The 18,219-nt window shown below is 45.7% G+C and overlaps 1 protein-coding gene across 1 annotated transcript in view; it reads left to right on the plus strand.

Moving 5' to 3' along the window:
- Positions 1 to 5,252: 5,252 nt before the first annotated feature.
- Positions 5,253 to 18,219, plus strand: part of Hdac1 (histone deacetylase 1) — a 34,910-nt gene continuing 21,943 nt past the window's right edge. The window contains exons 1-2 of the mRNA XM_042682030.1: positions 5,253 to 5,371; positions 12,825 to 12,937. Coding sequence (XP_042537964.1) covers positions 5,323 to 5,371; positions 12,825 to 12,937 — 162 coding nt within the window. The 5' untranslated portion in view covers positions 5,253 to 5,322. The remainder of the gene's footprint in view (positions 5,372 to 12,824; positions 12,938 to 18,219) is intronic.

Consider the following 18,219-nt stretch of genomic DNA (forward strand, 5'->3'; position numbering starts at 1 on the left):
TGCTGTATGAACTCTGTAAACCCCTTCTTATGGAACAGTGCTCTTCTTCCCTCCCCAGAGAATTCAGGGCAACGTTTACTAGGAACCTTCATATATGGGAAATAGTTTCTTTTTTCTTAATTTTTAAAATTTTACTTTTGTGTGTGTGTCCCAGTACTGGGGCTTAAATTTAGGCCCTTACACTTTTTTTTCTTTTTTTCTTCTTTGCTAGTCCTGGGGCTTGTGAACTCAGAGCCTAGGTGCTGTCCCTGAGCTTCTTTTGCTCAAGGCTAGCACTCTACCACTTGAGCCACAGCACCACTTCCATGTTTTTTCTGTGTATGTGGTACTGAGGAATCAGACCCAGGACTTCATGCATGCTAGGCAATAACTGAGCCACATTCCCAGCCCCTAGGGACTTACACTTCCACTTGGATTTTTTTGCTGGTACTATACACTTGAGCCATAGCCCCACTTCTAGCTTTTTGCTAGTTAATTGGGAATAAAAGTCTCATGAACTTTTCTGCCTGGTCTGTGTTTGTATCATGAACCTCAGGTCTCAGCTTCCTGTGTGTTATAGGCATGAGCCACCAATGCCTGGCTATACCAGCTTCCAGCTTGCTTGCTTGCTTCCAGCTTTCTTTCTTTCTTTCTTTCACCTCAGGTCTCAGCTTCCTGTGTACCTAGGATTATAGGCATGAGCCACCAATGCCTGGCTATACCAGCTTCCAGCTTTCTTTCTTTCTTCCTTTCTTTCTTTCTTTCTTTCTTTCTTTCTTTCCTTCTTTCTTTCTTTCTTTCTTTCTTTCTTTCTTTCTTTCTTTCTTTCTTTCTTTCTTTCTTTCTTTCTTTCTTTCTTTCTTTCTTTCTTTCTTTCTTTCTTTCTTGTCAGTTGTGGGGCTTGAACTCAAGGCCTGGGCACTGTCCCTGAACCTCTTTGTGCTCAAGACTAGCACTCTACCACTTGAGCCATGGTGCCCCTTCTGGTTTTTGAGTGATTAATTGGAGATAAGAGTCTAACACACTTTTCTGCTCCAGCTCTCTTTGAACCATGATCCTCAGATCTCAGCTTCCTTGTAGCTAGGATTACAGGCATGAGCCACCAGTGCTTGGCTAATACCAGCTTTTTTAAAGTAGACTAAATTAGCTAATTTACAAAACTGAGGAGAGTTTATATATATCTTCATATTTCTTTCTGCCTTTTCTTGAAAAAAAAAAAAAGCTGGCTACCTGTCTTCTTGGAGTTGAGGAGTGGGCATCTCATTCAGGTGAGCATTAACTCTCCCTCTGTAGGAGTCCCCTCCACTCCCAGACCAGGAAACCAAGTGTTAGTAACTATGTATCATCAATATGTGCTGTTGTTTTTATAATAAAGAGGAAAATTAAAGGTTTTTTGACATCTATAGTTTGATAAAGAGAAAAAAATTAAAGATATCTGAACATGGTAATGTGTTTGACAAAGAAAAGTTTTTTCCTTCTTTCCTCCCCCACATTCTTTCCTTCCTTTCCTCTTTCCCCATTTTTCCTTTTGTTTTGTTGTTGTTGTTGGTCATAGGGCTTGAACTCTGGGCCTGGGTGCTGTCCCTGTACTCTTCAGCTCAAGGTGAGCGCTCTGCCACTTGAGCCACAGCACCACTTCCAGTTTTCTAGGTTTATTGGAGATAAGAGTCTCAGGGACTTTCCTGCCCAGTCTGGCTTTGAACCATGATCCTCAGATCTCAGCCTCCTGAGTAGTTAGGATTACAGGTGTGAGCCACCAGCACCCGGCTTCCTTTCTTTCTTTGTTTTGTTTTGTTTTGTTTTTGATGCTGAGTGCTACCACTGACCCAGGCCTTCAGTTCTTGTTTTGCTTTTGGAGACAAGGCCTTAAACTGGAAATCCTCTTGTCTCAACCTCTTTTTTTTTGGTCAGTCGTGGGGCCTGAACTCTGGGCCTGGGCACTGTCCCTCAGCTCTTCAGCTCAAGGCTAGCACTCTATTACTTGAGCCACAGCACCATTTCCAGCTTTTTCTGTTTATGTGGTGCTGAGGAATCAAACCCAGGACCTCATGCATGTGAGGCAAGCACTCTACCATTAAGCCACCTTCCCAGCCCCTCAACCTCTTGAATGCTGAGATTGCAAGACAATGCCACTATGCCCGGTTCATATTTCTTTTGTGTGTGTGTGGGGGGGGGGTGTTGGTCCTGAGGCTTGAAATAGGACCTGGGCACTGTCCCTGAGCTTTTGCTCAAGGCTAGTGCTCTACCACTTGAGCCACAACCCCACTTCCAGCTTTTTGGTGGTTAATTGGAGATTGAGAGTCTCAGACTTTCCTCCCTGGGCTGGCTTTGAACTGTGGTATTCAGATCTCAGCCTCTTGAGTAACTAGGATTATAGGTATGAGCCACCAGCTCATGGCTTCATATTTCTTTTCTTTTCTTTCTCCTCTCCTCTCCATCCCTCCAGTCCTGGGGCTTGAACTCAGAGTTTGGGCACTGTCCCTGAGCTTCTTTTGCTCAAGGCTAGCACTCTACCACTTAAACCAACATTTTCTGTCTATGTGATACTGAAGAATTGAACCCAGGACTTGATGCACTTTAGGCAAGCACTCATCACTAAACCACATTCCCAGCCCCATGGCTTGACATTTCTTTCTTTCTTTTTTCTTTCTTTCTTTTTTTTTTTTTTTGTTTGTTGTGGGGCTTGAACTCTGGGCCTGGGCGCTGTCCCTGAGCTTCTTTTGCTCAAGGCTAGCACTCCACCTCTTGAGCCACAGCGCCATTTCTGGCTTTTTCTGTTTATGTGGTGCTGAAGAATCAAACCCAGGGCCTCATGCATGCAAGGCAAGCACTATACCACTGAGCCACCTTCCCAGCCCCTGTATTTCTTTATGGAAGCAAAAAGGCCAAGTTTTAAAATATGTGAACAAATTTAGAGCAGCACCTGTTACCAATGAAAAACTGAGAAGTACCTAAAATGCCCAGATGCAGTAAGATAAATGAACAAATTATATTATTATCACACAATGGGCTATAAAAATATGCAAAGAACATCTGAGTCATAATAATATAAACACAGTCACTCACCTACCTGCCTTATGAGCCTTGCTCTGCACTTTTCAAAATGTTACCACACCATGATCTCATTGCTTCCACACCCCTCCCTCTTGTTTTGGACACTGTGTACAGCAGGTAAACTTTGCTCTCTTATCCTCACCCTTTTTCAGAGAGAGAAATGGAGCCCTAGAAAGGTTAAGCAAAAACTGCAGAAGGTCAGTTAAAAAAGCAGCAACACAGAACTGGGAATAGTTTGCTCTTTTTTTTTTTTTTGGATCTGGTCATGGGGCCTGAACTCTGGGTCTGGGCACTGTCCTTCAGCTCTTCAGCTCAAGGCTAGCGCTCTACTACTTGAGCCACAGCACCACTTCCAGCTTTTTTCCTTTTGCTTATGTGGTGCTGAGGAATCGAACCCAGGGCCTCATGCATGCAAGGAATGCACTCTACCACTGAGCCACCTTCCCAGCCCCAAGTTTGCTCTTTTGTATGCTAACACAACCTAACCTTAGATCTTATGTTACCTTATAGCTAAAGGTCCAAATGTAGTCCCAAGTGAGTAACACAATAACATTTAAAGAGAGAAAAGGAATCTGGGTTTGGTGGCTCATGCTATTTAGGAGCCTGAGATTTGAGGATCCTGGTTTGAAGTCAGCCTGGCAGGAAAGTCTGTGAGACTCTTATCTCCAATTAACCACCAGAAAACCAAAAGTGGCACTGTAGCTCAAAGTGGTAGAGAACTAGCCTTGAGCAAAAAGAGCTCAGAGATGGTGCCCAGGCCCCGAGTTCAAGCCCCAGGACTGATTTTAAAAAAAAGTGAGAGATAGAAAAGGGCCAGGTATGGTGGTATACTCCTGTAATCTCAGCACTCAGGAGGCAGTCAGGAGGATCATTTGAGCTCAGGAGTTTAAGATACAACTTAGTGAAACACCTGTCTCAAGAGGGGAAAAAGGCATAAAAATGTATCTTATTGTCTGTAGGACTACAGATAAACAGCTAATTTACCACAACTGTTTGGTACATTGTAAGTGCTCACTAAATATTAAAGTTATTGTAGCTGCTATTTTAAAGCTCACAATTAGGCTTTTTCGTCTTTCAGCTTCTAGGTATGACATGTTTATGACTGATGCATGGTTCTAGGATCAAGGGCAGTGGTTCTCAAAGGGAGAGCTGGTAATCATTTTACATCCCAGCTAGCTCATTCCCTGCAAGGCACTTGGCAAAGTCTAGAGACGATTCTGCTTGTTCCAGAATGAGTGTGTATGTGCTACTGACATCTTAAGGGGAAAGAGGCCAAACTGATAAATGTCTACAATACATAGGGCAGACCATAACAATGAATTATCACAAAATGTCAATGGTGTCAAAGTCGAGAAACCTTCTCTTAGTAACGGGGCAATTCCATTTTTTCTCCACCCTCCAAAGGCTCCTCAGTCGGCTTGGGTTAGGCCTGCTTTGGGATTAGAAAGGCTTTTAGCTAGATGCCTCTGACTCACACTTTTAAATCTAGCTATTCAGACCTGAGGATCAAGGTTCAAAGTCAGCCCAGGCAGACAAATCAAGGGACTCAAATACTAGAGTGCTAACCTGGCACAAAAAAAAAAAAAAAAAGATTAGGGATAGTGAACACTCCCTGAATTCAAGCCTCAGGGCTGGCACACTCACACAAAATACACCCCCCCTCCCCAAACAACAACAACCACACCCACAAACAAAAACCCTCCGCCAGAGCTACTGTCTTATTGTCCGGACTATTGAACTATTATTGGTAAAGCTCATTACTTGGCCCACAGCAGGCTGTGGACAATTTTTTTCCCTTTGTTATTCCATTCCTCCTCCTCGCCACGCCAAAGCAGCTTCAGCCTTTTCCTTGGCTGAGTGACCTTGTGCAAGTCACGTATCCCCCGTAAGCCTGTTTATTCTCTGCAAAATTAAAAAGCTGGCCTCTGCTCTCCAAACCCAGAAAGGAGGATGGCTGAAGTTTTTACAGAGCTGCTTTCCTCCCCCGGGACTGATGGTACGGTCCCCGGGCAGCTCCCCAACCCCTTTGCCGCGGCCCTTGGTACAGGCCCAGGGGGCCCTCGGCCGCCGCTCAGCTCAGCCCTTGCCCCCTGCCGAGTTCCGGGCCCGCCTCCCCACGCGCTGATTGGCTGGAGCGGTGCCCGGGCTGCGCGGCTATAGGTGAGCCGGGAGGGGACAGGCGGGGCGGCAGCAGGACTGCCCCTCCCCTCGGGTCGGACGCAGCGCTGAGCCGCGGGCGGGCGGACGGACCGACCGACTGACTGACGGGAGGGCTGGGAGGCGAGCAAGATGGCGCATACTCAGGGCACCAAAAGGAAAGTCTGTTACTACTACGATGGTGAGCACCAGCCAGGAGGCGGGGGCGGGGCCGGCGGGGTTGGGGAGATTGGAGAAGGGGAGGCTGGGCGTTGGGGAAGAGGCAGAGGGCGGAGGCTGGGAGAAGGAGGTCGAGGTGAGGCGGGGGAGGCTGAGGAAAGGAGGTTGAGGGCGAGAGAGGAGGCTGAGGCCAAGGGGGTCGAGGGTGGGGGGGAAGCCCGAGACCATTTTGGGAAGAAGATTTTTCTGAAGGAGTCGGACGTGGAGTCTTGAGTGGGACCCTTTGGAGGGGAGGCTGAGTGAGCTCTTGGGGGGGGGGGCGCGGGGGGCAGGATCTGATGGAGACGGTTGCAAGACTGTCTTGTCCTGGTGAGAATACAAAGGTCCTTCACGATCCCCTGCCTCCTTCGTCTCTTTTGAGGAGATCCCTGCAGGACTGCCACTCGCCTCCCCTCCCCCAGCCAGGGAGCAGGGCTTGGGAGCGATTGCTGCTGGGAAATGGGGCCTCTGGGGTTGGAAGGAGAAAGTTGTAACTTGTTCAAATGGACTTGTCATGAAAGAAAAATATAAAGGAGCAGCTTACTCTGTTCTAGGTCGTGCAAGGATGCTGGGGGGTCAGGGGGCTTATCAGGTGCCACCTCACAAGCTGGAGGGAGGGGGGCCAGTGTTAGAGGCCCTCTCCAGTATGGTACTGAGATGGGGGAGCTCAGTGGTAGGAGTCTCCTAGCCCAATCCCAGGGGTCAGGAAGGGAGGTGACCTGTCCCTTAGGACCTGAAAAACAGGAGTCTTAGCTAGCCACAAGGAACCATAAGGGGACAAAAAAGAACCTGAGGGAAATTGCAGGTATGTGTACAAGATGGCTGAGGCACGGATTTGGGGCCTAGTGAGAAAGATGGAGAGCAGGAGAGGGGAAGGGTTGCAAGTGATCAGGCTTGAGAAGTCAATGTTGACCAGATCCTGAACGGCTGGCCTGCTATACCCAGGAAGGCAGATGCTATACTGAGGCCACTGTGAATCATTGAAGTTGGATTCAAGTTAATGCCATCATCAGGCTTCTATCTTAGAAATATTCCGGGCTAGAAATTAAATTAATGTAGGGGTAAAGAAGACTTGGATTCCAAGTTTTTGCTATGAGCAAGACCAGTTGATAACTTTGTGTTTTATTATAGATCTATTATTGATTGCAGTGCCACTGGGTTTTGAATTCAGGGCCTCACATTCTTGAGTTTTTCCTGCTCAAAGCTGGCACTCTTTCACTTGAACTACATACACCTCCACTTCTGGCTTTTTTTTTTTCTTGTTGATTGGAGATAAAAATCTCATATTTGCCTGCTTGGGCTGGTTTTGAACCCTGATCCCCATATCTCAGTTTCTAGAATTGCCAGGATAACAGGCGTGAGACATTGGTGCCCAGCTACTTTATTTATTTATTTATTTATTGGCCAGTCATGGGCCTTGAACTCTGGGCCTGGGCACTGTCCCTCAGCTCTTCAGCTCAAGGCTAGCTCTCTACCACTGGAGCCACAGCACCACTTCTGGCTTTTGTCTGCTTATGTGGTGCTGAGGAATCGAATCCAGGGCCTCATGCATGCAAGGCAAGCGCTCTACCACTGAGCCACCTTCCCAGCCCTTTTATTTTTGTTGACATTATTGCTCCACCACTTGAGTCACACTTATGGCTTTTTTTGCTGGCTAATAAGAGTGTCATAGACTTTTCTGTCTGGGTTTCCTTCAAACTGTGATCCTCATATCTCAGCCTCCTGGGTAGCTAGGATTATAGGCATGAGCCACCAGTGCCTAGTTTTGGTCTCATCTTGCAGACAGTAAGCTCATTAAGGAAAAGAAACTATGGACTGTTTATCTCTGTATCCCCACTCCCCTAAACATTTCCTAGCTCTAAGCAGACTCTAAAATACTCCCCCCCCTCCCCCGCCCCCGGCCTGGGAGATGTCCCTTAGCTCTTCAGCTCAAGGTGAACACTCTGCCACTTGAGCCACAATGCCACTTCGGGGGTTTCTGGTGGTTAGATAAAGATAAGAGTGGAGTGGGGAGGGGGGCGGGGGGCTCTGGGAAGTTGGCTGGCTCAGTGGTACAGTGCTTGCCTCGCATACATGAGGCCCTGGGTTCGATTCCTCAGCACCACATAAACAGAAAAAAGCTGCAAGTGGTGCTATGGCTTAAGTGGTAGGACACTAGCCTTGAGTTGAAGAGCTGAAGGACAGCGCCCAGGCCCAGAGTTCAGGCCCCACGACTGGACCCCCCTCCCAAAAAAAAAAAGAGTTCCTTTCTAAGAGACAAGTGGTAAGGTAAAGTTCAAATGTGGCAAATTGAAGGGGAGAAAATGAGCAGGGAGAAAATTCTTAAGGCATTCTCTCTCTCTCTCTCTTTTTTTTTTTTTTTTGCTGGTCATGGGACCTGAACTCAGGGCCTGGGCGCTGTTCCTCAGCTCTTCAGCTCAAGGCTAGCACTCTACCACTTGAGTCATAGCACCACTTCCGGCTTTTTCTACTTATGTGGTGCTGAGGAATCGAACCCAGAGCCTCATGCATGCAAGGCAAGCACTCTACCACTGACCTACCTTCCCAGCCCCTCTTAAGTCATTCTTAAAATAAAGTAAGAATATTCCTTTCCTGGAGTGGGGAGGGCAGCTGGTAGAGTAGGAATCTTGGAGAGAGGAGATTTAATTAGTTGCTGTAAAAGAGGTAGTCAGAGAAGTAAATTTGGAAGGACTGCTGGACAGTGGAGGGCCCATTTGAGATTGGATCCTCTGTGTGTGTGTGTGTGTGTGTGTGTGTGTGTGTGTGTGTGTGTGTGTGTGTGTGTGTGTGTGTGTGTGTGTGTGTGTGTGTGTGTGTGTGTTGGTCCTGGGGCTTGACCTCTGGGCTCATACTCTGGCTTAGTTTTTCTGTGTGTGTGTGTGTGTGTGTGTGTGTGTGTGTGTGTGAGATACTCTGGCTTAGTTTTTCTGTGTGTGTGTGTGTGTGTGAGATACTCTGGCTTAGTTTTTCTCTGTGTATGTGTGTGTGTGTGTGTTAGTTTTTCTGTGTGTGTGTGTGTGTGTGTTGGTCCTGGGGCTTGACCTCTGGGCTCATACTCTGGCTTAGTTTTTCTGTGTGTGTGTGTGTGTGTGTGTGTGTGTGTGTGAGATACTCTGGCTTAGTTTTTCTGTGTGTGTGTGTGTGTGTGAGATACTCTGGCTTAGTTTTTCTGTGTGTGTGTGTGTGTGTGTGTGTGTGTGTGTGTGTGTGTGTGTGTGTGTGTGTGTGTGTGTGTGTGTGTGTCCTGGGGCTTGACCTCTGGGCCTCATACTCTGGCTTAGTTTTTCTGCTCAAGACTAGTGATTGAGACACAGTTCCACTTCTGGCTTTGTGGTGGTAAGTTAGAGTTAAGAGTCTCACAGACTTTGCTGCCCTGCCTAGCTAGGATTACAGGCATGAACTACTGGTGCTCACACTTGTTTTTTTACTAGTTAGTTGGAGAAAAGAGTCTCAGATTTGTCTGCCTGGGCTGGCTGTGAACTTCATTTGTCAGATCTCAGCTTCCAGAGTAGCTAGGATTATAGGCTTGAGCCACTGGAGCCCTGCTCAGAAAGCTCTTTGCCTCTAATCCTAGCCACTTTCAATGCTGAGATCTAAGGAGTGCAGTTTGAAGCCAGCCCTGGGAAGAAAAGTCCATGAGACTCTTATCTTCAGTTAATCACAGAAAAAGCTGGAAGTGGTGCTGAAGCTCAAGTGGTAGAGTGCTAGCCTTGAGCAAAAAGAACTTAAGAACAGCACCCAGAGTTCAAGGCCCAGAACTGGCAAAAAAAAAAAAAAAGTTTAAAATATTAGGCTGAGGGTATAGCAGCTCAATGGCAAAGTGCTTATCTAGCATTGGGGAGGCCCTTGGTTTGATCCTAACAGCACCAACAAACAAACAAACAAACAAAAATAAGCTGGGCAAACTTGGCTCACAATTGTAATACTAGCTACTTAAGTGACTGAGATGAGATCTGAGGATGTGGTTTGAAGCAGAAAAGTCCTTAAGAGTCTTATCTCCAGCTAACCACCAAAGCTCTGAGTTCAAGCCCTGATTCCAGCACAGAGGAGAAAAAACACAAACAAAAAAAAAAACCAATATAAAACAAATAATATAGTTTATAAGGCTGGGAATATGGCTTAGTGGTAGAGTGACTAGCATGCATGAGGCCCTGGGTTTGATTCCTCTACCATATAAACAGAAAAATCCAGAAGTTATGCTGTGGCTCAAGTGGTAGAGTGGCAACTTTGAAAAAAAGAAGCTCAGGGACAGTGCCCAGGCCCTGAGTTCCAAGTCCCAGGACTGGCAAAAATAAGTAAATAAAAATAAATAGTGTATAATTAAAACCACTTAATTTACAAAATGGAATTCTTTCTTTTAAAGTTTCAGGAACTGGGCTGGGAAGGTGGCTCAGTGGTAGAGTGCTTGCCTTGCATGCATGAGGCCCTGGGTTCGATTCCCCAGCACCACATAAGCAAAAAGAAAAAAGCCAGAAGTGGCACTGTGGCTCAAGTGGTAGAGCGCTAGCCTTGAGCTGAAGAGCTGAGGGACAGCACCCAGGCCCAGAGTTCAGGCGCCAACCCCGGACCCCAAAAATAAAATAAAATAAAGTTTCAGGAACTTACTTAAAAATTAAGGAAAGGATGGTGTCTCCAGACCCACCCTTATCCTTCTAGATAGGGTATCTTAATTCTGCAGCTCTGAGCCTTGGCTGCATCCTGGCTTGATAGGCAAAGGAGGTACTAGGCATCTAAGTCCAGGCTTTTTCCCTGCTGGGTCTTGAAAGCTTTGTCTTGTTAGCCCTCTGGAGAGATCTTGAAGTGTGTGATTCACTCAGTTTTAGTCAAGGAACTTTCTTTTTTTTCTTTTTTGTCGGTCGTAGGGCTTGAACTCTGGGCCTGAGCCCTGTCCCTCAGCTCTTCAGCTAAAGGCGAGCGCTCTACACTTGAGCTACAGCACCACTTCCGGTTTTCTGGTGGTTTATTGGAGATAAGAGTTTCACGGACTGGGGCTGGGAAGGTGGCTCAGTGGTAGAGCGCTTGCCTTGCATGCATGAGGCCCTGGGTTCGATTCCTCAGCACCACGTAAGCAAAATGAAAAAAGCCAGATGTGGTGCTGTGGCTCAAGTGGTAGAGTGCTAGCCTTGAGCTGAAGAGACTCAGCTGAGGGACAGTGCCCAGGCCCAGAGTTCAGGCCCCACAACAGGACCCAAAAAAAGTTAAAAAAAAAAAAAAAAAAAAAGAGTTTCACGGACTTTCTTGCTTGGGCTGGCTTTAAACTGTGATCCTCAGATCTCAGCCTCCTGAGTAGCTAGGATTACAGGTATGAGCCACCGGCACCGGGCTTCAAGGAACTTTCTATACTTTAGACTCATAGAGCTCTAAAGATTAAATTCAATTGTTTTTTCTTTCTTGCAATTGTTTCTAACATATTTTTAAGATGATTTCTTTGTTGCTTTGTATGTCCCTCCCCAACAGTATAACCCCTGTTTTCATTGTATTTGATGTTTGTATAATTTGTGGAGGGGAAGGGAAAAAACAAATTGTTTAAATAGAGATACAGGTGGACCCATTGCAACAATGAGATGTACAAGCCGTTATGTCGAAAAACGAACTTTACAACTTTGGCTTGGGGGGGGGGGGGGGCGGATGGGATGGGAAGGGGAAACAAAGGAGGAGGCAACAATGCTTGATAAGAAATGTATTCATTACCTTGCCCATGTAATTGTGACCCCCTCGGTAAGGTATTTTTACAATTTAAAAAAAAGATTAAATTCAAGCTCAAGTAGATACATAGGAAACCCAGTGTAGCTTTTGCATACTAGATTTAGGGTCAGAAGACTTGACTCTGAGATCATTCATTAGCTGTATGATAATTGGGCAGACAATTTCTCTTGAATCACAATTCAGATCATTCATTTTTTTTTAGTGTATTAGTCATTGCTTCCAAGGGGTAACCATTTTTTTGGATATAGATAAGTATGTAATGATACAAAGTGAAATTAATGAAGTACTATACATAAATTTCATATGGAGGAAAAATGTCATTTATTTTGATCAAGAAATGATTTGGAAGCCAGGTGCCAGAGTCTCATGCCCATAGTTGTAGCCACTCAGGAGGCTAAGATCTAAGGATTGAGGTTCAAAGCCAACTCCAGGCAGGAAAGTCCCTGAGATGCTTGTTTTTGTGTTTTTTTTTTGTTTGTTTGTTTCTTTTTTTTGTTTTTTTTGGGGGGAGTCAGTCGTGGGGCTTGAACTCTGGGCCTGGGGGCTGTCCCTCAGCTCTTCAGCTCAAGGCTAGTGTTCTACCACAGCATCACTTCCAGTTTTCTGGTGGTTAATTGGAGATGAGTATCTTGGACTTTCCTGGCCAGACTGGCTTTGAACTGAGATCCTCAAATCTCCTCCTTGAGTAGACAGAATTACAAGTGAGAGCTACCAGTGTCCAGCAGTGTCCAGTTTTCTTATCTATAAAATGAGAATAATCTTCCCAGTCCTGCCCAACTTTACTGTAAAGATGCAGTAAGAAAAGTATGAATGTATGGCCTGGGAAGGTGGCTCAGTGGTAGAGCACTTGCCTTGCATGCCTGAGGCCCTGAGTTCAATTCCTCAGCACCACATAAGAAAAAAGCCGGAAGTGGCGCTGTGGCTCAAGTGGTAGAGTGCTAGCCTTGAGCTGAAGAGCTGAGGGACAGCACCCAGGCCCAGAGTTCAGGCCCACGACCGGACCAAAAAAAAAGTATGAATGTACTTTAGCGCCATAAAGCATCACAATGTCATAAGCAAAATGACTTATAATACTTCTGAATAGTGATAGTTAAATTTGATTTCCTGTTTGGGAAAGAATTGCTGGTATAGGGAGATGAGTCACCTTACTAGTTGCTGTTCTTAAGTGGCTTTGGAAAGATCGCCCTATACTGCCGCGTGTGCCTGTGGGCTCCAGGATAAAGTGAGAGACTAGAGCCATTAATTTGTGCAGATTCAGTTAGGATCACCTATTTTTTTTTTTCCTTTCTTTCTTGTGCCCCTCCTCACCTTGAGATGTGAACTGAGGACCAGGGCACTGTCCCTGGGCTTTTTTTTTTTGGTCAGTCGTGGGGCTTGAACTCTTGGCCTGGGTACTGTCCCTACGCTCTTCAGCTCAAGGCGAGCGCTCTACTGCTTGAGCCACAGCGCCACTTCCAGTTTTCTAGTGGCTTATTGGAGATAAGAGTTTCACGGACTTTTCCTGCCCGGGCTGGCTTTGAACCTCAATCCTTAGATCTCATCCTCCTGAGTAGCTAGGATTACAGGCATGAGCCGCCGGTGCCCAGCTTGGACTTACCCTTCTTCAAGATGAGATAGAATCTTGGAAACTAGAAATAAACCAGAAAGAGTTTCTTTGGGGGTTCATTATAAAAATGTTCCTGGGTTCTCTTGGGTTATATGTTCAACCGTGTTACTGTGTTGCTCTTCAGGGGACGTTGGGAATTACTATTATGGACAAGGCCACCCGATGAAGCCTCACCGAATCCGCATGACTCACAACTTGCTGCTCAACTACGGTCTCTATCGAAAAATGGAAATCTATGTGAGTTACTGGCATCCTTATTCCTATAGGACACCCAACCTTGTGATCCATTTCTAACAATAGTAACTAGAATCTCTAGTAACTAGAGACTTCGCCTCTAGTTCAGCACAGTCTAAATCTTTGTTTTTCTTCTGAAGCCATTGGACTTTTGGCCCTGGACTACCAGAATTGCTTAGTACAGAACATACAACCTTTTCTGATCTCCCTAGCTCTATCTTCTTTCAGTCACATTGTGAAATCACTGTGTACTCCTCACTGAACTGCTTTTATTTTCTCCAGACATCACATCTTTCTTACCTCTGCCTTTTTGTCTATGTTCTTCTTTTAGCTTAGAATGACAGGCCTGTCCTGAACTTCTTGCTAGTTAGCATGATGGACAACTGGGGCTCATATTGTACCCCTAGCTATTGAAGAAATTGAGATCTGAGGATTGAGGTTTGAGGCTAGCCCAGGCAGACAAATTGCCCAAGATTCTTAGCTCTAATTAATCAGCAAAAACCCAGAAATAGAATAACTCAAGAGGCAGAGTACCAGCCAGGAGTGAAAAGGCCAAGTGAGAGCTGGAGGCTGTGAGTTCCAGCTGCAGCACCAGCACACACACACACACAAAACAATTCTTATAATGAAAACATTACACTTTTCCCCTTTTCCTTCACCCCTTATTTCCATTTCTTGTACAGTCTTCATTGCACATTCACACTGTAGTATAATTTATTTGTTTACATGTGGGTCTCACTAGAGTTAATTCAGTCAGGATTCAGGGTCTTGCTGGGCACAGTGGTACTCACCTGTAATTCCAGCTACAGGGGAAGTTAGAGGTAGGAGGACCATGGTATAAGATAGGTCCCAGCATAAACAAGAAACCGTATACAAAAAGTAAGTATAGCAAAGAAGAGCTAGGAGCATTGCAAGTACAAGATACTTAAGTATCTAGTACTGCCAAAAATAAAGCCAGAATCTCTTATCCATATACCTGCCAGGTAACAGCCACGCAATGCATAAGTCAATAAGTAGATAAGAAATGAGAGCTAATGATAGATATGTAGAGAGGCAGAGCTGATGGGATTAGGCAGAGTTGGTCAATAAATAAATAAAAAGCCTTTGAGGTAAGATTAATAGTATAGAAGCAAAACACACATCCTCTGCTGCTTTCTCGAACCATCTGAGGTGCATCTTTTATTGTTGTTGTTGTTGTTGGTCGTGGGGCTTGAGGAACTCTGGGTCCAGGAACTGTCCCTCAGCTCTTTGGTTCAAGGCTAGCCCTCTACCACTTGAATCACAGTGCCACTTCCAGTTTTCTGGTGGTTTATTGGAGATAGGAGTCTCACAAACTTTACTGCCCAGGCTGGCTTTGAACCTCGATCCTCCAATCTCAGCCTCCTGAGTAGCTAGGATTACAGGCGTGAGCCACTGGCATCCAGCAAAACAGGCACTTTTGAGCAACCCACTTTGATAGGAAAGGCGGCTTTTCTTACACTAGAGAGCAAAGACATAGCCAGGCTAGGAACGTCTGACTAATCTCATTAATCCCAGTACCCTGGAAGGTAAAGTACTGTCTGTAGTTAAGGATCTGAAGGTGGAGGACAGCCTGAGCTACTTAGCAAGACTATCCTAGAGAGAAAGAAACAGAGAGGAAACGATACAATGTAACTTATAGACTTAACTCCAAAGGTGATCTTTACCTGGTCCAAAGTTTTTGTCTATTTATTTATTTATTTTTGGGGTCCGGTTGTGGGGCCTGAACTCTGGGCCTGGGCGCTGTCCCTCAGCTCTTCAGCTCAAGGCTAGAGCTCTACCACTTGAGCCACAGTGCCACTTCCAGCTTTTTTCATTTTGCTTATGTGGTGCTGAGGAATCAAACCCAGGGCCTTAGGCATGCAAGGCAAGCGCTCTACCACTGAGCCACCTTCCCAGCCCTTGTCTTTTTTTTTTAAGGTCCTGGGGCTTGAATTCAAGGCCTGGTCACTATCCCTGAGCTTCTTTTGCTCAAGGCTAGCACTGTACCACTTGAGCCACAGTGCCACTTTCAGCTTTTTTCTTCCTCTTTTTTTTTTTTTTTTGTCTGTCAGTCATGGGTCTTGAACTCTGGGCCTGGGCGCTGTCTCTCGGCTCTTCAGCTCAAGGCTAGCTCTTTACCACTTGAGCCACAGCACCACTTCTGGTTTTCTGATGGTTAACTGGAGATCAGAGTCTCATGGACGTTCCTGGGCTGGCTTTGAACAACGATCCTCAGATCTCAGCCTCCTGAGTAGCTAAGATTACAGATATGAGCCACCGGCGCCCAGCAACTTTTTCTGTTAATGTGGTTCCGAGGAATGGAACCCAAGGCTTCATGCATGCTAGGCAAGCTCTCTACCACTAAGCCATATTCCCAGCCCTGTCTTTTTTTTTTTTCTTTTTTAAACAATTCCAGATCCTTGCTCATGTTAGACAAGAGCTCTGCCACTGAACTATCCCCCAGCCTAGTTCTTGTTTTTCTTAGCTGTGTACAAGCAAAATATCAATACATCTGTAGATCAGATGTGGCCCATAGTGTCACCCCTTCTGGAAACAGCAAGGAACAAGTGAAAGGTTTTAAACAAATAAATAAGCGTGCATCTTAGAAATGGCCTGGTCAGTTACTAGGCTGTTGGTAGAGTTCAAGTGAGAAAATGAAGAAGGCCTAGGCGCCTCTGTCACCTATGGCATAAGAGTGTTGGTTAAAGTCTGTGCTGACAGCTTGAGTAACCTAGCAACAGCAGCATCTCTACTATTCCTAAAACTGAAAGATGAGTCTTTTGTCCCAGATGGTTTTGTCATGTCTCTGGAGCCCATGGAGGCACCTGAAGAGCAAAGAGGGAAAGAGAGGAACAGACAGACCTTGGACCAGACCTAAAAAGGCTTTCTAGCCCAGCTTCTTTAGGTGTGAAAGGCATCTGGGAATAAAAAAACCTTGAGGTTTTCAGGGATTTATTTGCCCCTGTTTTAACTAAATAGGAAAACCCTTCCCAGAAGCTTCCTAGCAGATTTCTCCTTAGAGCTCGTGGGTCACTTGCCATCCACAGACTATTCATAACGGTAGTTAGTTGTCTTTCCCAGATCTGGTTTAGACTAATCATGATTTGATCCTTAGGGCTGAATACATAAATATGCCCAACCAGATTGAGATCTATTACTAACTAAAAAGGGAGAGAATAGTTCTTTGGAAAAACTCAGTGATGGCTACCATGGGAGATGACTTCATCTGTATGGTGTTCTTTTTTTTTTTTTTTTTTTTTTCTTTTCTGTTTTTGGTGGTACTGAGGTATGAATTCAGAGCCTTATGCTCATTGGGCAGATGCTTTAACATTTGAGGCACTCGGGCCCTTTAGCCCTCATCATTTTGTGTGTGTCTGTGTTTGTGTGTCTGGGTGTCTGTGTCCATGTCCATGTCCCTGTATGTGCACGTGCATGTGTACAGTCCTAGGGCTTGAACTCAGGGCCATGGCATTGTGTGTTGTCCCTGTGCCTCTGAGTTTTTTTTGATCAAGGTAGTGATCTCTCACTGGAGCTCTACTTCTGGTTTTTTGTTTGTTTGTTTATAGTGTTTAATTGAAGATAAGTCTCACAAACTTTCCTGCCAGGCTGGTTTCTAATAGCAATCCTCAGCCAGGCGCTGGTGGCTCACGCCTATAATCCTACTCAGGAGATCTGGGGATCACCGTTCAAAGCCAGCCAGCCCCGGCAGATCCGTGAGACTCTTATCTCCAATAAACCTCTAGAAAACCAGAAGTGGCACTGTGGCTCAAGTGGTAGAGCACTCGCCTTAAGTTGAAGAGCACAGGGACAGTGCCCAAGCCCAGAGTTTAAGCTCCATGACCACCAAAAAAAAAAAAAGCAATCCTCAGATCACAGCCCCCTGAATATCTAGGAGTACAGACATGATCCATTTGCTTCTGGCAGAATTTTATTTTATTTTATTTTTTTATTTATTTTTATGCTGTTCCTCGGGCTTGAACTCAGGGCCTGGGCACTGTCCCTAGCTTTTTCACTCAAGGCTACTGTTCTACCACTTAGAGCCACAGCACCACTTCTGGTTTTCTGGTAGTTAATTGGAGATAAGCTTTTCACAGACTTTCCAGCCATTTCTCAGATTCCTGAAGACTACTGGTGTGAGTCACCTGTGCCTGGCTCTGCCTTTAGATTTTTGCTTAAGGCTAGTGCTCTACCACTACAACCACAGCTCCACTTCCCACTTTCTGATGATTAAGTGTTTCCTTATCTTTTCTATCTGGGCTGCCTTTGAACTATGATCCTTAGATCTCAGCCTCCTAAGTAGGATTATGGCATGAGCCAGTAGCATTGGTTATTTTGGGTACGGGATTATGATTCTTGCCCTGGTCAGCCTGGACTGTTACCTTCCTCTTTGTGCTTCCCCTGCGGCTGGGATGACAGGTGAGCATCATCTTGCTCAACCATTCATTGAAATAGTTTAAAACTTTTTTGGGGGCTGGGAAGATGGCTCAGTTGGGCTGGGAAGATGGCTCAGTGGTAGAGCGCTTGCCTTGCATGCCTGAGGCCCTGGGTTCGATTCCTCAGCACCACATAAGCAAAATGAAAAAAGCCGGAAGTGGTGCTGTGGATCAAGTGGTAGAGCGCTAGCCTTGAGCTGAAGAGCTGAGGGACAGCGCCCAGGCCTAGAGTTCAGGCCCCACAACTGGACCCAAAAAAAAAAAACAACTTTTTTTGCCCAGGCTAGCCTTGAACAGTCTTCTCTCAATCTGCCTCTCAGGTAGCTAGCATTATAGGCATAAACTACCAGCACCCTGCTGAGAAGGTATTTTCTTCTTTTCTTGGGAAAAGTAAGTTTAGCAAAGCTGTCTAAAAGCTTTTTTGGGGAGGGAGGAGGGGTCAATCATGGGGCTTGAACTCTGGGCCTGGGTACTGTCCCTCAGCTCTTCAGTTCAAGGCTAGCACTTGAGCCACAGCACCACTTCCAGTTTTCTGATGGTAAATTGGAGATAAGAGTCTCACAGACTTTCCTGCCCAAGCTGGCTTTGAACTGTGAGCCTCAGATCTCAGCCTCCTGGTTAGCTAGGATTACAGGCGTGAGCCACTGGCACCAGCTAAAAGCTTTAAAAAAAAAAAAAAAGAGTGGTGCTTTGGGGTTTTTTTTTGGGCCAGTCCTGGGGCTTAAATTCAGGTCCTGGGCTCTGTCCCTGAGCCTCTTTTGCTCAAGACTAGCACTCTACCACTTGAGCCACAGTACCACTTCTGGCTTTTTCTGTTTATGTGGTACTGAGGAATCGAACTCAGGACTTCTT

The sequence above is a fragment of the Dipodomys spectabilis genome, unplaced genomic scaffold, assembly GCF_019054845.1.
Source record: "Dipodomys spectabilis isolate Male_0828 unplaced genomic scaffold, ASM1905484v1 ptg000002l, whole genome shotgun sequence".
In the NCBI taxonomy this organism is placed as follows: domain Eukaryota; kingdom Metazoa; phylum Chordata; class Mammalia; order Rodentia; family Heteromyidae; genus Dipodomys; species Dipodomys spectabilis.